The sequence below is a fragment of the Chlorocebus sabaeus genome, chromosome 12, assembly GCF_047675955.1.
Source record: "Chlorocebus sabaeus isolate Y175 chromosome 12, mChlSab1.0.hap1, whole genome shotgun sequence".
NCBI lineage: Eukaryota > Metazoa > Chordata > Mammalia > Primates > Cercopithecidae > Chlorocebus > Chlorocebus sabaeus.
The window spans coordinates 8,695,625-8,721,872 of NC_132915.1; the positions used below are offsets into that span (position 1 = coordinate 8,695,625).

Sequence of the window (26,248 nt, forward strand, 5' to 3'; positions counted from 1 at the left end):
ACTAAGCAGTCATAAAAGAGAATGAGATCACATCCTTTGTAGGAACATGGATGGAGCTGGAGGCCATCATCCTTAGCAAACCAGTGCAGGAACAGAAAACCAAATACCACACGTTCTCACTTACAAGTGGGAGCTAAATGAGAACACATGGACACAGAGGGGGAACAACAGACACTGTGGCCTACTTGAGGGTGTGAGGAGGGAAAAGATCAGAAAAAATAACTATTGGTTACTAGGCTTAGTACCTTAGTGATAAAATAATCTGTACAACAAACTCCCATGACACAAGTTTACCTGTATAACAAACCTGCATGTGTACCCCTGAACCTAAAATAAAAGTTTTAAAAAAAGGAAGATCCACAGATTAAAAAAAAAAAAAAAAAAGTAGTGTTTTTTGAAATAATAAACTACTTCAAAAGGAAGAAACATATCTAAAAGCCTATGGTGGAAAATTTTCAAGTTGCTTTTTGACATATTGTGTGTTTTAACTGTCTTGGCTCTTAAGAGAAGATGTGTCAGAGGAAACAGGCAGCCATCAGCACTACTCGACACTGTTTCCAGTGGTGCCCCATGCACAGGTAGTAAACCATTTCCATGGAATGCAGCTTCCTCACCCAGGCGGTAAAGATCTTCAGGAACTCAGGGCACTTCTACAGATAAGATTTTCAGCTATACAATGTCATCATATCAAGTGGAAAGCTCATCTTTTAATCAGATCAATTTTTTTTTTTTTTTTTGAGACGGAGTCTCGCTCTATCTCCCAGGCTGGAGTGCAGTGGCCGGATCTCAGCTCACTGCAAGCTCCGCCTCCCGGGTTTACGCCATTCTCCTGCCTCAGCCTCCCGAGTAGCTGAGACTACAGGCACCCGCCACCTCGCCCGGCTAATTTTTTTGTATTTTTAGTAGAGACGGGGTTTCACCGTGTTCGCCAGGATGGTCTCGATCTCCTGGCCTCGTGATCCGCCCGTCTCGGCCTCCCAAAGTGCTGGGATTACAGGCTTGAGCCACCGCGCCCGGCCAATCAGATCAATTTTTAAAAATCATCCTATTTTAATAACTTAAAAATGTTTTAATTGTGGTAATATATGACATAAAATGTACCATTTTTAACTGTTTTTAAGTGCACAATTCAGTGGCATAAATTAGATTCACAATGTTGTGCAACCATCACTATTATCCATTTTCAAGACTTTTTCATGCTCCAATGAATACTCTGTCCCCGTTAATAACAACTCACTATTCCTTTTCCCCTCAGCCCCAGGTATCCTCTAATCTATGCTGTTATGAATTTGCCTATTCCACATATTTCTTTTAAGTGGAATCACAAAGTAGTTGTGTTTCTGTGTCTGGCTAATTTTATATGGTATAACGTTTTCAGGTTTCATTCATGTTGCATCACGTATAGGAATTCATTCTCTTTTTAAGGTTGCATATTACATTGTGTAGGTATACCACATTTGTTTACACCGTCAAGTGGTAACGAACATTTGCACTGTTTCTACCTTTTGTTTATTGTGAATAATGCCATAACAAACCCCAGTGTAAAAGTGTCTAAGTCTATTTTCTTTTGGGTAAATACTGAGGAGTGAAATCGCTGAGTCATGTAGTAACTGCATTGAGCATTTTAAGAAGCCACCAGATTGTCTTTCACAGTGGCTGCACCATTTTACATTCCCACCGGCAGTGTACGGGGTTCCAATGTTTCCACATCTTCACCGACACTTGTTATTTTCTACTTTTGGATTATAATCATCCCACTAGGTGGGAAGTAGTATTTCACTGTACTTTTGATTAATATGTATTTCCCTGATGACTAATGATGTCGAGTATCTTTTCATGCACTTATTGACCACTTGTGTACCTTTTTTGGAGAAATGTCTTTGCCCGTTTTTTTTTTTTTCCTGTTGTTTTTTTTGAGACGGAGTCTTGCTCTGTCACCCTGGCTGGAGTGCAGTGGCACGATCTCAGGTCACTCCTTTGCCCATTTTTAAATTGGATTGTTTGCTATACAGCTGGAGTTCCTAAATATTTGTATATTAATCACCTATCAGATATATGATTTGAAAATATTTTCTCCCATTCTGTAAGTTGTCTTTTTGCTTTCTTGATAACGTCCTTCGGTATGCAAAAATTTTTAATTTTAATGAAGTCCAAAGTTTATTTTTCTTTTGTTGCTCATCTTTTTGGTGCCTTATCTAAAAATCCAATGTCTAATAAAAGGTCATAAACATTTACCCGTTTTCTTTTAAGAGTTTTACAGTTTTAGCTCTTATATTTAGCTCATTGATCCATTCTGAGTTCATTTGGATCTACGCTGTGAGGTAAGAGGTATGATTATTCTTTAGGATGTGGAAATCCAGATGTTCTAGTACCATTTCAAAGAGACTGTTCTTTGTTCTTTTCATGGAGTTGGCATACTCATGAAAAATCAATTAGTTACAGATACATGAATTTATTTCTGGACTCTTTAATTCTATTCCACAGTTCCGTATCTATGCTTATTCCAGCATCACACTGTTTTACCTATAAATAACTTTTGATAACAAGAGAAAATGTTAACACAATAATCTAGCTGAAAAAGACTTCAACCACTTGCCTAAGATGGAAAGACTATCTTACCTGAGACTACCACTGGTTTGGAGGACTGCTTTGCATGCTGAGAGTGCTGCTTCTTCTCCAGGGCTGTCAGCACGCCCCCCAAATCCAGCTGCACTGGAAGCTGGCTCTTCTTTACATTGTTTCTAAAATTATCCTGAAAGTTCAAAATTCGTCAGTTTATTTATAAAACTATACAAACTGTGCTTTTCATTTTACAAAAAATTGATATAAAGATAAAATGAAATAGATTTAGAGACTATAAAAAAGAATTTTCAAAAATTCAAGTAATGAAAGGAAAAACAATCAATCCCACATTATCTGCCAGTATTACCATGGTTGTTTATAAATATCTTCCTTCTTTCAGAACATTGGGTTTATATTAAATCACCTACGCGACTGTCTTTATCTATATCTCCACTGTGAGTAGTCAACAATACACGTCTACAGACAAGACACTAGCACTTGTATAAAGTCTTTGGCCACAAAGTCTGTGTGTGAGGCTACTTGGTTAGTGCTATTGCCTCATTAGCCCATTCTCTCTCCAAATGCCTCTATAAACCAACAAAATGGCATGAAATTATAGTGATACAAACTCTACATAAGCCCAAATCAAACTCAGCAAATAATATTAAATGCAGGCTCAAAGTCTGATATGCTTAAAACAAGTGTTATTTTTGAAACTGTTGTGATTTGGGTTTTGAGACTATATAAAAAGTTGTACAAGGAAGCCCAGTGATACGTTCTAAGGCATGGTGTCCCATTTGCTTTAGTGCCTCTGCTCCGCTCTCCTGCCAACTGTTCTCTTCCCGGACACCAAAAACCCTACTGGCTGAGGGCTCCCATCAGGGGAATGTACCAAGTGCAACAAAGGACAGGCAAGGAGGCCTACTGCATGGAAGGAAGATGAGCAAATTATAACATTGAATTGAAAGTTAACTCACACAAAGGCTTAGAATTTTATTTTTCATGAATGCGAAAACAAGTCTCCCTTTAAAAGGCAAAATGACAATGAATATCCTAGCGAATACATGTCTACAAGTACACAAGTTCCCCATCTAAATTATGACTCACAAGCTCCCTCCTGAATCTGTGGGATAGATGGCGGAGTATGAAAGGGGAATCACCTCCACTTTAGCGTCTGTTTTGACTGCATAGAGTAACCACTTTAGCGTCTGTTTTGACTGCATAGAGTAAAATTGTGGTGCCTCTCTTATTTTTCTTTTTTTTTTTTTTTTCTTTTTTTTTTTTTTTTTTTTTTTTTGAGACGGAGTCTCGCTCTGTCGCCCAGGCTGGAGTGCAGTGGCCGGATCTCAGCTCACTGCAAGCTCCGCCTCCCGGGTTTACGCCATTCTCCTGCCTCAGCCTCCCGAGTAGCTGGGACTACAGGCGCCCGCCACCTCGCCCGGCTATTTTTTTTGTATTTTTTAGTAGAGACAGGGTTTCACCGTGTTAGCCAGGATGGTCTCAATCTCCTGACCTTTTCTTCTGTCAGACATTACTGACTTGCAAAAACATTCTTCTGTTTCCCAAATAAACTAAATCAACTTTTTCCCTTTAAAGTTTCATAAGGCAGTATGATCCCCCTCCTTTCTGACCTAGCAACTACAGTTACTAACAATCTTATTATAAAATCACAATCTTATAAAATAATAGTCATTATAAAATAATAAAATGTTATTTAGGAGCAATTCTATTTCAACATGCTGGGTGCAGTTCTCTCATGAAGGAATGAATCAAAACAAAACCACCTGTCTCTATACAGAGATGTCTGGAAAGCAGTTTTTCTCAAGCACTTAGTTGAGCCAGAAAAGTCAAGCCTAAAGCAATTGTGGTTTCAATCTAAAAATTACCTGTGGTTGCTGTTTAGACTGAAATTTCGGTGTTTCTATTCTGTCTCTTCTTTCAGATGCAACTGCCAGGTTGGGAAATTCCTCGGCATCCTAAGTAAACCACACACCCCTTTAGCTCTTTGTTAATGCAAACATGCCAAGTGCAACCTTTCCCTTGCTTATATTTTCATTCTTCAGTAAGGTCCCACAAAAGTTCTTAAAAGTGATTAAAAAAAAGAAAAGCTGCAAAACTCTCACATAAGAGCTTCTGCTTTATTTAACATACAGCAAATTTAGAGGCCACCGTTCTAATACCCCCAGACCCAACAAAGAGAGTGCCACCAATGATCTTGGTACACCAAGGGGTCTACAGAACTGACCTTGGACCACCTTGGCATGAGAGTATTCAACTACCTGTTCTTCAAAGGATTTTCATTAGAGAAACCATCTAGATTCAGTAGATTTACATGTTATCTCTGCTGAACCCAGGCTAATAAATGGAGTCAAAGGCAACAGGCCTGCTAAAAAACAATTTTTTAATCACTTAAAAATGCCTATGTCATTTTGTCAATATTTTAGGTGCCTTGGAAAAAGATGGGAAACATGGGGCAGAAATATAAATTATTCACTTGCCTAAACCATAATGCTCTGCCATGGTAGGTTTTCAAACATGTAACCCCGCTACTCTTAAATGATGTTCTAAGAGCCTTGGGAACCCCCACCCCAAGTCTGTGGGAATGCCCTGGGCTTGACCCTAAGCTGGGCACCGGGGCAGCACCTCTGAGAGAGCCTTCAGCCTGCACAAGCAGCCAGGCCACCTGGGTCTGGTACAGCAATATAAAGAAAACAACCAGGCACACGAGAAATTAAGTCAGAACCCAGGCTGGCTCCTTAGAGTACATGAAATACTTGGAGTATCGAGACAATTAAAGCATGCTTTTGGAAGTTCCTGAAATCTTCCTGACTTGGGCCCTCAATGGTTCTATAGTATTCTACATTTCTCTCTATAATGAAGCACTTATTATAATAAGACTTCTGGATAGAAAAGGAGGCCCTGCAAAAGCCAGCATTCTAAAGCAAGAAAAAAAAAAAAAAAAAACTAAAAAAACAAAAACAGGTAAAGCAGATAACTGAGGGGAAATATTAGTAATATGGCACACAAACTATTCAACTCTGATACAAGTAGTTTTGTCTCCAGACCATTCATTCATTCATTCATTCATTCATTCATTCAGGTGTTCACTGAGTGGCTGCTCTGAGAAAACTGGGAAGCCAAAATGAAGAGGTGAGAAGAGTGGCTGGTTACTCTTTTCTTTAGCACTAAGAAAATGATCATTAAAAAGCCCTGGAGATTTTCACTTAGGAAACCAATATGAACCCAAGTTTCTCTTAAGAAATACCCACTTATTATATCACACAATGTGAGTAATAAATATAAATGTACTTCAATCCTTGGAGGCTCTTGAACTGTCAGGACTTCATATTTTGATATAGATTTTTCTTTCTTTTTCTTACTCTTTCTTGAGGCTTCATTTTGTTCAAGGTCGCTACCTTGTGATGCTTTAGACTAAAACAAAAAAATCAAAGCAAAAATCCTCAGTTTTTAGGGCGGTCAATAGAATGTTTAATACTATGTATCAGCAAAATTAAGATATCAAGTCCTATAATCACATGGCAATTTTATTCAGAGTTAGGTTCCTCATCCCTGTTTTTTAAAAAGACAGCATTCACTAGAATAGTTCTGAAGGAAAAAAAAGTTTGTTCAAATAGTTGTAATGCCCAATTCCTTTTGAAAACTGGTGGATTTGGACAGAACCCAGTTTTCAGCCTGAGGAGATCATGGTGTTCATGACCTTCCTGATCCCAGTCTAAGCTCTCCATGTAATTCTAGGCAGGCCATTTCCATCAGCACAGCCCAGTGGTTCCTCATTTGCACATCACACCTGTCTGCACAGCAGAATCCACCCATGGAACCTTCAAATCAGACAAACACCTGGGACCATCCAAGGACTGCTAAATGTGACCTCATCATTACTACAGGCCCCTAACCCCCCGGGCCTCTCCTTATCCAAGGTCAAATGCGCTTTGGCCATAGGGCCTTCGCACTGAAGCCCCTTCACTAGAATTTGGCTAGGCTGGGGCCGCTCCTCATCTCTATCTAGCCGTTGCTTTCTACCCTTGGAATTTCCATGGTTTTCTCTTCAGAGCACTGATCACTCTCTGACGTGTCCTACATCTGTCTGCATGTTGTCAGCCTCCCTCCATCAGAATGGAGGCTCTAAAAGGGCAGGGAACTTTTTGTTTTAGGCCCTGCTACACCCAGTGGGAATTTAGACTTCAGAAGTAAAAGTCTCAGCAGCTACTAAAAAGAGTGTATTTATCTACTGACCCACAGGAGCTGTCCATGATATTTTTCCAAGTGAAAAAGACAGGTTTAGGGGTAATGTGTATAAAATGATCACATTTTAAGAAAAACAAAACAAAACAAAATGAAACAGAGAAACTCCTCCCTCTTTGTTCATATTTTCATGAGCCTGAGGCAGGACATATGCCAGATTGCTAATGCAGGTTTCTCTGAAGGTAGGCATCAAAAGTATGGGAGAGATGACCTGAGAGATGACCTTTTCCATAAGTAGATCCTTGAAGTGTTACATTTATCATTTCTGTAATAAAATTTCACAATACAGAAAGTTTCTTAAAAAACCATTTTGATCACTATCACTCCAGCTATGTAAAATGCAAAGTTACTTGGGTTAGAAGATAACAGGAGATGTTTTCTTCTTATCTTTTAGAATTTTTCTAAAATAAGCTTTTCTTAGACCTATAATTAAGAAAATTTTTAAAAAAGATCTTGGGAAAATAAAACAAAATCTGTTAACTCTCAGAATGCTAACTGCATATTAGGAAAACTGGCTCTGAGAGTGACTTGGCAGTTGCAACGAAGAATTAGACGGTCGGAGGGCCACGTGTGGTGGCTCACGCCTGTAATGCCAGCACTTTGGGAGGCTGAGGTGGGTGGATCACCTGAGGTCAGGAGTTCGGGCCAGCCTGACCAACATGGTGAAACTCCATCTCTACTAAAACAATACAAAAATTAGCCAGGCATGGTAGCGGGCACCTGTAATCCCAGCTACTTGGGAGGCTAAGACAGGAGAATCCCTTGAACCCGGGAGGCGGAGGCTGCAGTGAGCCGAGATCATGCCATTGCACTCCAGCCTGGGTGACAGAGCAAGACTCCATCTCAAAGAGAAAAAAAAAAAAATTAGCCAGTGGGCTGTTGTCCAGCTTGCGCCTGGCCACCCAGAGGAGCCATGGAGACAGGCGGGAGGCTTCACTGAGAGTCAAGTTCAGTGTGCACACAAAAGGAAGGGTCTCTCCCTTACATATACTGCTTTCTCTCAAATACATGCACAGAGCAACAAGGAACAAGCATACATCTACCTTCACTCTAATTGTCACCACTGTAAATACACAGCTACCATTTATGTGGAATGGGCTAATTACATTTTTGGAAATCAAAAAGTATCCCCATACTCAAAAAGAAAGGAAACCGTTATGCTAAACAAGACCACATTTCAACCCAAAATAATGTATCCATACACAATGAAAATGAAGAACCGTATCTAGACCAATAAAAAAAAGGCTCTTGAAGAAACAGTTCTAGGAAACAATAAAAATGTAACTTAAAGTTGGTGTGGTGGCTCATGCCTGTAATCTCAGCACTTTAGGAGGCTGAGGCAGGACTGCTTGAGCCCAGGAGTTCAAGACCAGCCTGGGAAACATGGCAAAACCCTGCCTCTATAAAAAATACAAATACTAGCTGGACGTGTTGGTGCATGCCTATAGTCCCAGTTGTTAGAGAGGCTGAGGTGGAAGGATTGCTTGAGCCAGGGAGGTCACAGCTGCAGTGAAAAAAAAAAAAAAAAAAAAAAAAAAGCACTAAAATTACTTAAGGGAAAAAAAAATCTATCCTGAATGCTATCATATAACAAGTAAATAAATTCCACTAACCAAAAATCAGTAACATGTACCACATGATCATAAAATGTGGAATTCAATTATTTTGCTTCTAGTACTCTTATGCTGGTAAAAGTCATTTAAATTCAACAAAGACTGAGGGAAAAAGAAGCAGAAACTTTACACACCAGAGCATAAACTTATGCCAACATTTCTTTTTTAAAGAATTCAAAATGGCTCACAGATATTTTAAGTCGATAGGTCCAAAATGTACATTCTCACTCATAAAGAAAAGCTATCACTTGTATTCCTTGACTCACAACCTATTCTTTATTCAACATGCAAGTATGACAAACTCAGACTAGTGACTACAGTATAGAATGAAACCCCCTTACAGTTAGGATTTGGAGGGATTAAAAAAAAAAAAAAAAAGACTATCCTGGCCAGGCACAGTGGCTCATGCCTGTAATCCCAGCACTTTGGGAGGTCGAGGTTCACGGATCACCTGAGGTCAGGAGTGAGATTAGCCTGGCCAACATGGTGAAGCCCCATCTCTATGAAAAATACAAAAATGAGCCAGGCATGGTGGCAAGCACCTGTAATCTCAGCTATTCAGGAGGCAGAGGCAGGAGAATCGCTTGAGCCTGGGAGGCGGAGGTTGCAATGAGTCAAGATCATGCCACTGCACTCCAGCCTGGGCAACAGAGTGAGACTCCATCTCAAAAACAAAGACTATGCAGTAGCACAGAAAATCAAAGTAATCAAAATGTGATGCACATCTCCTTTTCCCTAATCTTTTTTTTAAATAGTACCATATATACGTATGTATATATAACATAAAACACACCATCTTAACTTTATTTACTTTTTTTTTTTGACGGAGTCTCACTCTGTCGCCCAGGCCGCAGTGCAGTGGCACGATCTCGGCTCATTGCAAGCTCCGCCTCCCGGGTTCATGCCATTCTCCTGCCTCAGCCTCCCAAGTAGCTGGGACTATAGGCACTTGCCACCATGCCCAGCTAATTTTTTTGTATTTTTTAGTAGAGACGAGGTTTCACCATGTTAAACAGGATGGTCTCAATCTCCTGACCTCGTGATCCGCCCGCCTTGGCCTCCCAAAATGCTGGGATTACAGGCCTGAGCCACCGCACGCGGCCCATCTTAACTATTTTTAAGTGAACATTTCAATGGCATTAAGTACACTCACGCTTTGTGCAACCATTATCACCATCCATCTTCAGAAACTCATTTCCTCTTGCAAAACTGAAACTCTGTACCCATTAATACATAATTTCTCATTCCCCACTCAACTGAGCCCCTGGCAACCACCATCCTACTTTCTGTCTCTAGTGACACGTACCTTTTGGGTAGGATGAACAATGTGTTTTTCTTTGTTGTAGGAACGATCCGAAGATAAAGCTTCAGAAGATGGTATACTAACATTTTTAGGATCTGCTGATGAAGCAATGGTCTTTAAGTTTATCATAGAAGTAACATTTTTAGGGGCTGGTGACAGTTCTGTAGATAATGTCTGTCGAACAACATAACCCATTGGTGTCCAAGATAACTCTGCTCAAAGATAACCAAAATTGTTGAACAATCTCAACAGTAAAACAGAAATTCCTTAGTTACTCAAACATGCATTACATGAGGTAACTGCTCAGAGCATCATTAAATGTAGGCTATCATTGAAAACATCCTCTTGGAAACTATAGTAGTCACTAAACTTGTTTTTCTTCTTGGGGCATGCATGCTGCATTTTTTCCCTTTTAACTTGTAAGGTTAATTTTCCTGGAAACTGGTTTTTTAACCTGGGGGTTGGAGATGGGTAGACAAACAGTAGTTTTAGTCAAAAAACAACAATCCACAATAAATGTCCACGTGGCAAGCACACAAAATTAACGAACTAAAGATCAAATTTTGTCCCTACTAACCTTGAAGTGTACCTTTAACATCAGAAGTCAAAGATCACTAGACTTCAGCTATCACAATAACTGGTAATTTATTTCTTTTAGAACAGAGGCATAAGTACAGCAACACTACTCCTTTAGGTGCCCATGAAACTCTATATACAGACAAAACAAAAAGACATCTATCAGGACACAGGCAGGTGAACACCTGTCAGCAGCCTGTGGCTACCCCCAAGGGTAAGACAGACTGTTCTCCTCACTACAGAACTACACATCCTCACAGCAGCCTGTGAAGTACAGACCATCACTCAACCACATACATATCAAACATGAGAACACAGAAGAAAACACCCTATGAATAAATTTGGAATCATTTTGTAAAAGTGTCTGTTAGGACAAGCTACTGTAAAAATTTCAAAGCAGGGTACTTGGAACTCTCTCTGAGTATATTACTTCTTGGCCAGGACAGGACAGATGAGCAGTCCTTACAGTGTGACAGGAGGCTCCCATGACCCCTGCAGGTGTCTATGGATTCAAAACCGTTCTTCTGGAGTACAAATGCGTTAGTTGCCTTCCCTACTCTCCCTCTCTCATGAGACCACCTGGGAGTCTTCCAAATGCTGTATGAGGCAGGACTGTGAGGCAGGTGAATGCCATGGCAAATCTACAGAGCCAGATGGCAGAGCTGCACAAGTGGAAAGCAAGGCTGCTCTCTGCACTACAGCTTTTTAATTTTGAAAAATGGTTTTCATAAAAATATGCTATCTTAAAATGCAATATGCTTATTGTTTATTTTAAGCAAATTTGTTTGAACTTTGAATAGGGCAAATGTTGACAGGTATCACCCAAATAAACAACAGCTCTTTGGGGTTCTCAATTTTTAACAGTCTCAAAAACTTTTGAGAATAGGCAATACTAAAGGAAGTAGTCACTGCTGAGTTCATAAAATTTCTCACCGAATTGGATGTATACTTCATTTAGAATTCCTGTCTCTTATTTTATACTCCTTGTGTGTGGATGTGGGATCTCATTTACTTACTTTAACTTTCTAAACTAACATTGATGTTAGGTTACTCACAAGTCATTAGCTGTCTTAAGGTTTTACAACAAAAACCATTTCAATTGCACTAGAGTTAAAAATGAACTTAGAAAATATATGACATTTAAAAAATTAGTATTTTTGTAGCCACTTTTACCTCTTGTACATGAAGAAGAATTGGTAGCAGCATTAGCAGTTACAGATTCATTTGGGTTATTATTTTTCACCACTATTTCACCCTAAAAAGCAAACACATTAGATGTCATCAGAGAAATGCAAATTAAAACAAGGAGATAACACTACATATCAAAATCCAGAACACTTTGACAACAGAAATTCTTATTCATTGCTGGTAAGAATGAAAAATGATACAGTCACTTTGGGAGATATTTAATAGTTCAGCAATTTCTTACAAAACTAACCATACTGTTACCGTATCATCTAGCCACTGCACTCCTTGGTAATTATCCAAAGGAGGTGAAAACTTATGTCCACACAAAAACCTGCACATGGATGTTTATAGCAGCTTTACTCGTAACTGCCACAACTTGGAAGCAGCCAAGATGTCCTTGAGTAGGTGAATGTGTAAACTGTGGTATATCCAGATGATGAACTATTATGGACCCCTAAACGCAATGAACTATCAAAGCCATGAAAAAACATGGAAGAAACTTAAATGCACATTTCTAAGCGAAAGAAGCCAATCTAAAAGGGCTACATACTACATGATTCCAGCTATATGACATTCTAGAAAAGACAAAACTGTGGAGACCATAAAAAGATAGTAGTTAGCAGGGGTTGAGGGGAGGGAAGGATAAACAGGTGGAGCACAGAAGATTTTTAAGGCAGTGAAACCACTCTGTACCATACTACTACGGTAGACACACATCATTATGTATTTCCCCAAACTCTTAGAAGACACATCATCAACTGTGAACCCTAATGCAAACGATGGGCTTTGGGTGATGATGATGTCAATGCAGGTCACCAATTGTAACAAATGCATCACTCTAGTACAAGATGTTGATAATGAAGGAAGCTCTGTGTGTGTGTGTGTGTGTGTGTGTGTGTGCAGGCAAGGCGCATATGGGAAATCTCTGTACTTTCTTTTCAACTTTGCTATGAACCTAAAACTGCTCTCAAAAATAAAATCTATTTTTTTAAAAAAGCCAAAGCAGTTACTTTCCATTTCAAATTCCAAGTAATCATTTAATTTTAAAATATAGCTTCCCTTGCCATTCTTAAAATCTGCAAAATATATGCTAATTAAAATTTCCAAATATATAAGTACACAAAGTGAAGTTAAATTACTTCCTTCAACTAAATCTCACTCCCTAGAGGAAAACACCACCCACATCTATAGCTTCATTAGTATCCTTCTATTTCTTTGCCTATGATATAAACATTTGTGTATCATATTTTTATATGAATTCCCATAATGGAATCACACCACACATAATATTGTGGCAACTTTTAAAGAAACTTTACCATACCACTGACAAACTTTCCAAGTTGGCACAGATGCACCACACAACTCTTAAAGCTGCAATGATCCCATGTAAATGCAAAAGCCATCATTCACTAGGCCCACACACCGAAGTCCAATAGTCCATCAAAATATCTACAAAGATAACAAATGTAAGCCTGCAATGTATGCCCTGTTTTTTGACAACAAATGTGAACCTGCAATGTATGCCGTTTTATGACAACAAATGTGAACCTGCAATGTATGCCCTGTTTTATGACAACAAATGTGAACCTGCAATGTACGCCCTGTTTTATGACAACAAATGTGAACCTGCAATGTATGCCCTGTTTTTTGACAACAAATGTGAACCTGCAATGTATGCCCTGTTTTTTGACAACAAATGTAAGCCTGCAATGTACGCCCTGTTTTATGACAACAAATGTGAGCCTGCAATGTATGCCCTGTTTTATGAAGACAGAAAGCTGTCTCACATATTAAACATAAGATATACAATGACACTATGTGTATGGGGGGATCGAGTATATTAAAAGGCTCCTCCAAGTGACTAATACCAGAGGTAAAAGTAAATTAAAAGATTCAAAGTTGAATTCATTAAGTAGATAATGGATTTAAAATAATTTTTAAAATTCATATGCTTCACAAATTTACCCATTTGCCAATTCACAACATGAGTCCAGGAATAAAAAATAATATTAAAACACAGCCTGTTCTTTTAGTAAACATAACTTTTATGCTCACCAAGGCCAGTAAAAAATTAGAAATAGCCTACCTGTTCAAGAATGGTAAATACATTATACATATCAGTATGAGAGATCCAATGCAACAGCTGTTTTTAAAAAATACTTAATGACATGGAAAAAATACCAACAAAGTTTTAAAAAATTCAAATGTAAGACTGTACATATTTATAATCGTACAGTGAAGGAAATTCCCACAACAGACCATTTTTAAAAGACTATGTGTCAAGAATGCTTTTCTTTTGGTTGTACAACTTCAGACAAATATATATATTTTTTGTCATTTACAGACATTACTAATATCATCAGGAAAAAGTTTCTTTTAGAAGGAAAATAAATTTTTAAAAAGCCCAAACGTAATTCAAGAGTGCAAGTGACTATTAATAGAGCAATCAGTATGTGTATCTTCTATCTTACTTCATATGTTCAAATACATTAACAGTCACATGTAACAAGTGGCCTTGATATAAAGTACCAGTCATACTCCTGCTCACTCCACGAGCCGACCCTGAGGCTTACACAGCATCCTGGACTACTTCTGTAGGGTACTCATGAGAGCTGTATGTGATGAAGACCAGGAGCCCTGTGGCTATTCAGTCACTGCACAAACCCAGCCTGGAGCCCGTGGAGCAGGTCAGATGGAACTATGATTTTTAGATAGCCATCAGTTGGCCTGACTTCTCCCAGCTCTTTGACAGTAAAGCACCATGCTACAACAGTGTGAGGTTCAACAGTGTGAGGGTCCTGCACGCAAACTGCTACACAATGGCGTATCTTCTACACATTACCAGCAACTGTCACCAAGCCTTCAGGCCTTAGTGTCCAGGCACCTAACAGAAGTCCAAGGGCAGGAAACAAATCCTTTCTCAACTCAAGAGGTAAAGTGAACAGGTGAGACCTGTTTTCTTTATCTTTCTTCTTTCTGCTTGCCTTGGTACTGGCATGTACTCCACTGCTCCTTCAGTAGAAATTCATCAGAAGCCATTTTAGGAACTACTAACTAGACACCATTTCTTCCTGGAAGTCTCAAATCAATCCATTTGCGAGAAATGCCTCAACTTGGTGGACTAAAACTTTGAGATCAAATGTTTAACAAAGTGAATTAATTACCTGCTGTAATAAGTTTTCCTGAATTTGCTGCATCATTAACAAGACAAAGATGTAGATAAAAGCCTGGAAAATTCAGAAGTTACACTACGCAGTTTTAAATATTACTACAGTTAAGTCCTCACTTAGCACCATGGACAGGTTCTTGGAAACTGTGACTTTAAACAACAACAACATAAAACAAAACCAATTCCTTTTTTTCATCACCATCAAAATGACAGTGAAGAAAATGTTACTGGAGGACCTACTATACGGCCTTTCATTTAAAGTTGCAGTTTCCAAGAACCTATTGACAACATTATGTGAGGACTTAATGTATTTCAATTTTTAAAAAAGCCTTTTTCTTCTGTATTGGAAAAAGTACCACCAGAATGCTAGAAATAGTGTGTTGAAAATGGGTGTCAAAGCAGCTAAACTCCGCTAGAATCTTTTCCTTCTGAGGCACTACAACACCTTTCAGCTACCACATAAAAAGGAGTATACTAGGTTGGGTATGGTGGCTCAATCGTGTAATCCCTGCACTTTGGGAGGCCGAGGCAGGTGGATAACCTGAGGTTAGGAGTTCGAGACCAGCCTGACCAATATGGTGAAACCCCATCCCTCCTAAAAATACAAAAAAATTAGCCAGATGTGGTGGCGTGTACCTGTAGTCCCAGCTACTCAGGAGGCTGAGGCAGGAGAATTGCTTGAACCTGGAAGGCAGGGATTGTAGTGAGCCAAGAAGCCAAGATCGCACCACTGCACTCCAGCCTAGGCGACAGAGTGAGACTCCCTCCCCGCAAAAAAAAAAAGGTATACTAGGTGATTCTTTTAGAACACTAGCTGCAACCGGGCACGGTGGCTCACGCCTGTAATCCCAGCACTTTGGGAGGCCATGGCGGGCAGATTGTCATAGCTCAGGCGTTCAAGACCAGCCTGGGCAACATGATGAAACCCCGTCTCTACTAAAATACAAAAAAAAAATTAGCCGGCCGTGGCAGCGTGCACCTGAAGCGTGTACCTGTAGTCCCAGCTACTCCAGAGGCTGAGGCAGGAGAACTGCTTGAACCCGGGAGGTGGAGGTTGCAGTGAGCCGAGATCGTGCCACTGCATTCCAGCCTGGTGACAGAGCGAGACTCCGTTTCCAAAACAAACAAACAAACAAACAAACAAACAAAAATAAAACAATAGCTGCACTAGATGTTACAGCCTCATTGTAAATTGTTCTAACAAAGGTCATCTAAGTGCACAATGAAAGGTTTCTCCCAATGTATCCTCCCCAGCTCCATGGACATCAAAGCCCACAGCAGGATTTAATGTGTAATGTTTGAAGTGAGACAATTTAAGAAGTGTGTACCAAGGAAAAAGAAAAAGTAAGAGAGAAACCCTCACCTCACCTTTGATAACACTGCAGCTGGTTTTACTACTTCTCTTAGAAGAGAAATGTCGGTAGAGGCAGAGTGGACAGGTCCCCACTTGGGTTGTTTCTGTATCTCTGACATATTGTTCTCTGCACCTTGCAGTTCTGGAAAGTCCAGTGTGGTAAATTCAAACTCAGGTTTGGAGGTAGATACATTTTTTGCAATGATTCTGGATTTCCTGTCTGTTCGCTTATGGTAACCATCTGTAATTACAAAATTAAGAATAAAAATTTAGTTACTGTTTGATGACCAGTACTCAAGCAAAAATTGTTAGAAAGACTATTGCTATCGATGCAACAGGTTGTTGTCAAAACACTGTAATTCTTACCAGTGTTGTTCACCTTCCTTTGTAAAAGTATAAAGGTTATAAATATCAGTCACTCTGGTTGGGCCATTGTGCAGAAAAACCAAAATGCACTGCACATTTTAGGAGTATGTATAGTCACGTGCCACATAGTGATGGTCTGGTCAACAATGGATTACGTATACAACAGCCCCATAAGATTGTAATGAAGCTGAAAAATTCCTATTACCTACTGGTAATGTCATGGTGCAATGCATTACTCACATGTTTGTGGTGATGCTGGTGTAAACAAACCTACTGAGCTAACAGGCATACAAAAGAATAGTACATAGGATGATATACAGTACATAATACTCGATAATGATAATAAACAACTATGTCACCTGTTTATGTATGTATTATACTTTCTATCTTTGGAGTATACATTCCCTCTACTTACAAAAGAAAAATTTGGCCAGGGCAAGGTGGCTCATGCCTTAATCCCAGCACTTCAGAAGGCTGAGGCAGGCAGATCACTTGCAGCCACGAGCTCGAGACCAGCCTGGCCAAGATGGTAAAACCCCAACTCTATTGAAAACACATGCCGGGCGCGGTGGCTCAAGCCTATAATCCTAGCACTTTGGGAGGCCGAGACAGGCAGATTACGAGGTCAGGAGATTGAGACCATCCTGGCTAACACGGTGAAACCCCCATCTCTACCAAAAAAAACACAAAAAAAACTAGCCGGGCAAGATGGCGGGCGCCTGTAGTCCCAGCTACTCGGGAGGCTGAGGCAGGAGAATGGCGTGAGCCGATCTTGCAGAGATCGCACCACTGCACTTGAGCCTGGGCGACAGAGTGAGACTCCGTCTCAAAAAAAAAAAAAAAAAAAAAAAAAAAGAAAATACAAAAATTAGCTGGGTGTGGGGGCACATGCCCCCTAGCTACTTGGGAGGCTGAGGCACAAGAATTGCTTGAACTTGGGAGGCAGAGGTTGGAGTGAGCAAGCCAAGATAGCGCCACTGCACTCCAGCCTGTGTAACACAGCGAGACTATGTCTCAAAAAAAAAACCAAAATGACAAAAGAAAAAGTTAAGTATAAAGCAGCTTCAAGCAGGTGCCTCAGGAGGGATTCCAGAACAAGGCATTGTTATCACAGGACATGACAGCTCCATGCATGTTACTGTCCCTGAAGACCTTCCAGTGGGACGAGATGTGGAGGTGGAAGACAGTGGTGATACACATGATCCTGACCCTGTACAGGCCGAGGCTAATGTGTGTGGTTATGTCTTCGTTTTTAATTAAAAAGTGTAGAAAGTTAAAAAAAAAAAATTCAATAGAAAATTATAGAATAAGGATGTAAAGAAAGAATTTTTTGTCCAAGTCAAATATTTTTGGTTTTTCTGCATGTTTGTGTTTTATTACAAAAGGTAAGTATCATTACAAGAGTCAGAAAGTTAAAAAAATTAAAAATTCATAAAGTAAAAAAGTTACAATAAGCTAAGATTAATTAGTGAAAAAAAATACTTTCATAAATTTCATGTAGCCTAAGTGTACAATGTTTAGAAAGTCTACAATAGTGTACAGTAATGCCCTAGGCCTTCACATTCACACACCACTCACTCACTGAATCACCCAGAGCAACTTCCAGTTCTGCCAGCTCCATTCACAGTAAGTGCCCTATACAGGTAAAATATTTTGTATCTTTTTACTATATTTTTACTATACTTTTTCTATATTTTGATACACAAATACTTACCACTATGTTACCGTTGCCTACAGTATTCAGTACAGTAATATGGTATAAAGGTTTACAACCTAGGAACAATAGGCTATATCATATAGCCTAGCTAGGTAGTCAGCTATACCATCTAGGTCTGTGTAAGTACATTCTAAATGCTCCCACAATGACGAAATCACCTAAGGGCACACTTCTCAGAACGTGTCCCCATCAGTAAGTGAGGCATAACTGTAATGCTAAGGCTGATGAAATAGTTACCTTAACCTGACTGTGCAGCTGGGCATTTTAATTTTTCTTAATATACATTTTAGAGTATTGCATATTTAAAGGGACTCTAACGAATTTTCTTTGCTAGTAAACTTTCCATCTTTCAGTTTGCTAGAATAAACTAGAGGGAAGCAGGTAGCATAAAACGCATAACCTCTTTCCCATCTTTCTCCTGAAATGCAATGGATAAGGTAGGCTGCAGCTTCATGAAGCCCCTCATTTAACTATAAGACCAGAGTTATTACAGTTAAAACATCCCTTGTACCAGATGGTTTATGAGTGAAGTCAATGAAAAGAGAAAAATGTATATACCAAATAATACAAATTATAGGCACTTAAGATCCCACAATGCAACAGGTACCAAATAATAATCCCATCCCTGGGAAGAAAGACCTCTAGAATTGCTTAGGAAGTCGGACGCCCTAAGCTGTGTCAGGCCCAGTTCTCATTTCTTGGAGTAGTCATAATGAACAAGCCCACAGAAACAGCTGTATACACAGCAGGAATGTCTCTGGGGCACATAGGGTAGGCTGGCATTATACTACATAGTTGGTTATTTTTACCTGATTTCAAACTACTCTCAGCATAAATGGACAAATGATGTGAACCTCCAGCTGATTTTATCTCGGATGATATAGTTCCGTCAGTTCTTTCACTGTCAAACTTTTGCTGATCATACGTTTTTTTCTCATCATAGGTTTTTTTCTGCAGGAAAGATTAAAAAGCAACATGAAATAAAACCACCACTATAAAAAGTTTAAAGTACCAAAATCTTAAGTATTCATAATTCAACCATTTTTAAAAGGTTAAATACAAAAAAATACACAGTGCTTAAATATGATGTATAAATTTACCATTTCTTTACATTTTAAACATTAAAGCAACCAACTAAAGGACACAACAAAATGACATCATTACTCACCTTAAACAGAGCTTTCATTTCTTGTGGGAGAGGGCACACGTTCTCATTTCGATGCTTCACTGTCTGAAAACTTCGGTAACAACTGGGTTGGTTATAATGATACTGGGAGCCAGGCACTGAGTAAACATTCTGTGTGGAGTCAAGGGTATAAGGAGAATAGGCATATGGATGAAGAGTTACCTCAGAAGATAAATACTGAGGTGGAAAAGTTGAAGCTCCAAAGGCCATGTCTTCAGTATATATTTTCTGCCTAAGTAAAAAGTGTAAACTTTAGTTGCAGATTTCATACTGCAAACCAACAAGCTTTTCTGTAATAAACTAATTCAAACTTAACATTTAATATTTTTGAGACCATTCACTCTAGCGTTGAAATATCCTGAATTAAAAGACAAATAAAATCTCTGAGTGTTTCTTTCCTACAAAGAAAGATGTTGACTCTATTTTTTTCACTAATGAGCTGGAAGTCCGTAAGAAACATCAACAGGGCCAGAAGATGCTCCAGCAGCTTTTTGCTCAGCTGCTACCAAGTATTTGGGGAAGCCCTTCCAGCAACCCTGGCCAAAATGCCCCAAAAGACCATTCTCTCGCTGAGGGAGGACGCAATAGCCTGCAATATCTCCATCAGGCCTCCTGCAAATGGTTTTCTCCAGACTTTCCCTGCTCCAAACCCACCATGACATCCTGCGCTTTGCTGACTGTCAGGGCCAGAGTGCAAAGGAGACACTGCATGGCACCGTGGATGGAAACTACACATTTTACTAACAAGATGGATGCCAGCTTTGAAAGTTGCTATTGCCTCAATTTATCCCAAGCTGCTAGACTGAACCAAAATATAATTTAACACTAATTTTTCTTTTTTAGCCAATTTGATACAAGGCTACAGGTTTCAACCTTTTTCCCATGAAAGCTAATACAATGACAAAATGCTAAGCAACTGATTTAAAATACAAATAGTGACCTCCTCATTCCAGCAAATGTTTCTGTTAATTTCCAGAGCGATTCCAAAATGTACCAGTACACTGAAAGGCAGAAAAATCCAAACCTAATCATGATACACCCTGTAAGACCTTCAAACTGTTACGCGGTCAGGAGCTACGAACATAAGCACTGCTTACTAGAAATCATATTTCTAATGCGCTGCAAGTAAGAGACTATACTAAGAAAGGAAGACTACAGGCTCTACCTATAATGTAATAATGTTTACTGCTTTCACTTCTATCCAGAACTTAATCATGTATTACCTCATCTCACTGTGTACTATTTCATGATATGTTAACTTAGATTTTCTAAGATCTTTTACTTACAAGTAAGTAACTTTAACATGAAATATTCCCAATTAAAAATCAAATAAAACCCTTTTTACTGACCTTTGTCTGTCCCACAAAACAACTGGCCTAGCACCGCTCCAAACATACAGCACTGAGGACTAGCTCTTTGTAGAAAAGAGGCTCAAAGCCTCATCCCACTGCCTACATGTTCCTGTGAATTCTGTGCTGTATTTTGTTTGTAGTTCAGAAAAATAGTGGGGTGCAAGTGTCAGGGAAGGTGGATAATCTGTTCTTCATAAAAGAAGATGGGTTGACAGAAAAAAGAAATGTGAAAAAGACTATTCCCGAGTCCAACAAATAGATACATGAACAGATAAATGAAATGTAGCTAAAAAGGAAAGCAGGGACAGGGTCCATTGGTTTTGACGACTGCTGCCATCCAGGAAATTTTCAGCCAGGAGTCAGCAGACCTTGGTTGGGGTCCTAGCTCAATCACAATCCAGTTTTCCATTCTGGATAAGTCATCTGGGTTTCTGTCCCCTCACTGGTCCTTCCTCCTCTGGAAAGTTGGTATTTTCCATTTCCATCCAGTGCAAACACAATTACATGCAGAAAACAACACAAAATACAGAATATCAAAGCAGTAACTCACAGCATCTGGTGTGGCTTCAAATGGCACATGTGGGAAATTCCAGATGCCAGGAGTGGTCCAGATGACCCTAAACCCACAGTAACACACCTGTTTCTCATTCACTGTCCTACGCTGCCCCATCTGCACTAAAATCAAAATGTCTGAGTACCTGTGTAATATCTGCTGGTCTCCTGGCTCCACTTCCCTTTGCCCCTTTCCTACCAATGGCTTCCAGGTCTCCCAGGACCTCCTTCTTGCCTCTTCCTCCAGGCACCCGTTGGGTCTGGCTTGACCATCACATGACTTGAAAAGCTCCCTGGCCTGGACTTTGCTTGCCTGGCTCTCACCTGCCCTCCAAGGCTCTATCGCTGTCTTCTTCCCTGGTGCAGTCTCCTCTGCACCCTTCTTATGTCACCCATCAGACACATTCTGAGTCAGAACCTCTTATCTTTCTGCTTACAACACCCACAGATGTTGTATACCACTAGTTCTTCTCATAGCTGATCTGCTTTAACTCAAAAACATCATTTGGTGCTAAAATTTTCACAGTATATTGACAGATGGTGAAAATGCTCAACTACCTCTTGTCAACAGCAGTAGCAGTTTTGGAGAACAGCATGTTAATTCTGGTTCTGGTGCCATCTATTTGAATTAGTATGAACAAACATTTCTAGCTTCAGTTTCCCATGTGCAAAAATAACATTACATCTGCCTGCCACCTCACGGATTGTGGTAACCATGAAAGAAGTGAAAGTATACAATAATACCCAAACAAAAGGCACACATCCTCATACATGGGTTACACAGGACTTGTCACAAAGGATATACGATGACAACGGACATTACTTGGAACAAACTTGTTTGCATAGGCAAATTTGATTATCAGTAAATACTCAGTATTTTCCAAACATGGCAAATGTTATCTGTCAGACTACTTCTAATTTCTTTGTCTTGCCCTATAACATAAATATGGAAGAGTCTGGTATGTTCATTTTCATCTCCATCACTTCAAAACTATGGAAGACTTTCAATAATTAATTCCAAACGAATAAATAAGTATCCTTGAGTGCACTGTGAAAGGTACTGGAGGACAGATTCTGGAAAAGGTTACTATACTTTCTTTAAGAAAAGATGAGGGAAGGGGACATACAAAGATGACTTAGGATGCTATGTAGTTGAATAAGTAAAAAAAAAAAAAAGGAAATAGTTGTTTCAGAAACTTCTATTCCTTTTGTCACAGCAGCAAGATTACATTTACATGTAATCTTGACTATAGCAATGCAATTTTTAATCTATATTAGAATTGCCCAGATAACCAATTCTCAACTATGTGAAGTCTCATTATTTCATCCCCACTTTAAAGGCTCTTTTCCTTTCTAACTCTTCCTCTTCAACTTAATGCCTTCCTTATCCTTGTGTTCTTGCCAGGCATGAATACTTTTCCTTGGTCACAAATCAAAGCTAAAAAAAAAAAAAGAGTTAAGAAAACTTTTTTTTTTTTTTTTTTTTTTTGAGACAGAGTCATGCTCTGTTTCCCAAGCTGGAGTGCAGTGGCGTAGTCTCAGTTCACTGCAACCTCCATCTCTCAGGTTCAAGCAATTCTCTGCCTCAGCCTTCTGAGTAACTGGGATTACAGGCGCCTGCCACCACAACTGGCTAATTTTTGTATTTTTGTAGTAGAGATGGTGCTTCACCATCTTGGCCAGGCTGGTCTTGAACTCCTGACCTCGCGATCCACCCGCCTCAGCCTCCCAAAGCGCTGGGATTACTGGCGTGAGCCACCACACCCGGCCAAAAAAACTAATTTTTAAATTCAGCACTGCCCATTCTTGAGTCTCTGATTAGTCTCCACTCATGTTACTGCCAAAATGTTGCTTCAGCCATGTGAATGTTTTCCACTACCATTTTGAGTAACTGGAATACCACCTAGCAGATGGCTTTGAGCTCTTATCACTGACATATATTTTTGTATTTTGTTATGTGAGACACTCAAGGTAGGGAACAACTCAGGTGAGACCCATGCCAAACTCCCCTTTCTAATGGATGAAATGCAGTGGAAAAATAGGGTATTCCTACCAAAGACCAAATTCCAGCACATAAAGGTAGTGTTTCAACTTTTGTCAAAAAAACACAACTTTCAGTATTTCCTAAATACACCAGACAGCTCAATGATTTTCTTATTCATTATAATTCTCATTCTTGCAAATATAATTCTAGAATTTATATACAGTACAAACTATTTTCAATCACACCATGCAGGCACAAATAAAAGGAAACAAGTTTGAATCATATCAAAGAAGAACAAAGCACAAGGATTCTTAGATTAGAACTACACCTGATGCAAATCTTAAAAATAGGTCTACAAATAAATCTACACAATTATGTGAAAGATTAATATATGTTTTTTGTCTAAATTCAGCTACAAGAGGAAGCCATTTTGTAAACACCTAGAGAATGAATCTTGAGAATGAAAAAGAAAATGTAAGGAAAAATGTAAGCCTTCTTTCAACTCAAATTTAGATGAACTTAAACCTGAAATGTGTAAAATTCATCTCCATATAACAGATATAAAGTAAAACGGTGGAAAGCAAAAGTCAACAATTTCCAAAAAATTATCCACACAGAGGCAACTATGGTTGCTAGTCCCCTCCCCTTCCCTGAACAAGATTTTAAAATGTTAACCTTAAAAATGAGGAGTATGTTTATCTGGTCCTTCCTTTGCCCTTCCTTCCACATTTCATCTCCCATTAGATACATGATATATTTTTAAACCATATGAACAAATGAACACTGAAACGGGATTTTTTTTTTTTTTTTTTTTTTTTTTAGACAGAGCCTTGCTCTGTCAACAAGGTTTGAGTGTAGTGGTACAATCTCGGCCCACTGCAATATCCGCCTCCCGCGTTCAAGGGATACTCCTGCCCCAGTCTCCAGAATAGCTGGCATTACAGGTGTCCACCACCACAGCTGGCATTACAGGTGTCTGCCACCACACCTGGTTAATTTTTGTATTTTTGTGGAGACAGGGTTTCACCATATTGGCCAGGCTGGTCTTGAACTCCTGACCTCAGGTGATCGATCCACCCACCTCGGCCTCCCAAAGTGCTAGGATTACAGGCGTGAGTCACAGCGCCTGGCCTGAAACTGCATTTCTTACTAACAAATGCAATGCAGTCTCTATCACTTCTTTGCTGAAAATAACAATGAGTATGAAGGAAAAAAAGGGGAATTAAAGCTTCTGTTTTTTGGCACAGTTCACAGTTAAGTTGTGCTACTGGCTCAGACTCTTCTTGACTGAAGAGCATTCTCTGCCATCTGCAGAACTTTCGTGCAGTAACTGCCGAGTACTTGAAAGTCTAATCACCATTAAATCGAAAAAGCAAGTCCCAGGCAAGACATTTAGAAAGATACATACTCGGTCACTGGTGGTTCCTGAACAAACGGATAGTATGTGGCTGCAGAGCTGGGGAAGACACATGCTTCTGAGGACTCTAACCATGCCACATTGAGCCCGGCAAATCTGGGGACAAATGGTTTGACATCTGCTGATAACTTGATGCCCTGAGGAAAAAAATGAGGTTTTGGCTACAAACATTCAGAGATCAAGCAAATGTAAACAAACAAAAAACCCAAGAGGTGTTCCTAATAGCCCCAGAAGTGTTCCCGATGTTGTTTAAACACTTCTGCCTCGTAAAGACAAGCACCTGCTTGCTAACGATTTCTCCCCAATGCTTTTTTAGAAAAGGCAGTAGTCCACAAACATTAAGAGTGAAAAATAAGGACAATCAGTTCAAGTGGAAATAAAATTTAACCCAGGTTATATAGTTAAGATCACACCTGATAACGTTTCTGCAATTTTAATCTTGGAATAAGGGTGTTTTACCAGAGATTCACTTAGAAATAACAGAACTGTAGAAGGCACACAGTACAACTACTGCAGTCAAACATACACGTGGAATGTTTAACTACAGCACCCAAAACACACTGCAGGCGTTTATTTCCATTATATTTTCTTGAAAAAGTTGCACAAAAGCATATGCATTTTACTCATGAACCCCTAAGTCTTGCTTTATTGAAATACCCAACCTTGCTTTGCCAGAAAATATTATCACCACGAGCCTTTGAAATTTGAATTCAATAGATTTCTTTCTTTAGTTTTTAGTTACTTCGTAAGACATTGACTTTCACCGAGAATTTTATGGGTCTGAAAATAATGCATGCGATCGCCAGGGCGCCTTCTAGTGGTAAGGCTGAGTACGTAGACCGGAGAACGACGTTCAGAAAAACGCAGGGTCCTTTAAAACAATCTCTCCGTTCCCAAGAGCGCGGGAAGCTCGCCAGAGTCCCCCCGCCCCGACTGCGGGGGGCGCGGCGCTGGGCCGCAGTCACTGCGCTTGGTGACATCGCACCGTAGACGCAGCGCTAACTGTGGGCGGGGTCTGCGGCCGCTGACCGCCACCCCAAGGCGGACCCTGGGCGGGGCGCGAAGATCGTGGCCACCCGGTAGGGCGCTCCCGTGCCGTCACCAGCATCCGACCCACGCCCGTTGGACCAGCCCAGTCACCGCCCGACCGAGGCCCCAGTGCGAGGCAGGCCGACAGGCTGAGGCTGCCGAGAGAGTCCCCGTCGGCCTGGGCGGCCCTTACCTCGCTTTCGGGCTCCCGCGGCCCCTCCGACGCCATGGCGCGAGGCGCGGAGGAGGCCGCGTTAGGGAGACCAGCAGCCGGCTGTCGGCTGGCCTGACAGACAAAGCGTTTCCGCCCTCGCAGGCGACGCCAGGAAGTGCGTCACAGAAAAGCGACAGAGCCTCCCCTTCCTTCCGGCCGGAAGTACGCGGCGGCCGCGGCACTGGACCTGCGCGGGCTGCACGTGGAGGGCTATGGGGAGCTTGCGGGAAATGCGGATCCTCGAGTGCTCTGGGCTGGGGACTCATAGTAGCTTACGGGAGTCTCAGATCTGCCTTTTATTGCTGGGATATTCGAGATAGTCTCCACCAAGGCAGCAGCGACTAGAAACTGAGAGGCCGTGATTTACTCTTGTTCCCTGGGCCTCAAGAGTCTAGCGTTAGGA

General features: G+C 40.2%; 1 protein-coding gene across 9 annotated transcripts in view; it reads right to left on the reverse strand.

Moving 5' to 3' along the window:
• SECISBP2 (SECIS binding protein 2) overlaps window positions 1-25,964 on the reverse strand; it is a 43,547-nt gene extending 17,583 nt beyond the window's left edge. For 5 of the 9 annotated variants that reach the window (XR_005240482.2, XR_012094733.1, XR_005240481.2 and 2 more), the window contains exons 1-10: window positions 25,825-25,964; window positions 24,594-24,739; window positions 19,280-19,529; window positions 18,921-19,062; window positions 16,043-16,269; window positions 11,491-11,572; window positions 9,745-9,953; window positions 5,872-5,994; window positions 4,449-4,538; window positions 2,620-2,752 (exon numbers count right to left, since the gene is read on the reverse strand). Coding sequence is in view for 6 of the 9 variants with exons in the window: in XM_037998610.2 (XP_037854538.1) it covers window positions 2,620-2,752; window positions 4,449-4,538; window positions 5,872-5,994; window positions 9,745-9,953; window positions 11,491-11,572; window positions 16,043-16,269; window positions 18,921-19,062; window positions 19,280-19,529; window positions 24,594-24,739; window positions 25,825-25,860 (1,438 nt within the window). In the remaining 3 variants the exon portion in view is untranslated. Of the gene's footprint in view, window positions 1-2,619; window positions 2,753-4,448; window positions 4,539-5,871; window positions 5,995-9,744; window positions 9,954-10,318; window positions 10,428-11,490; window positions 11,573-16,042; window positions 16,270-18,920; window positions 19,063-19,279; window positions 19,530-24,593; window positions 24,740-25,824 lie in introns of those variants that run through there. The other 4 variants (XM_007969701.3, XM_007969700.3, XM_007969702.3 and 1 more) reach the window with 4 other exon arrangements.
• Window positions 25,965-26,248: the final 284 nt, after the last annotated feature.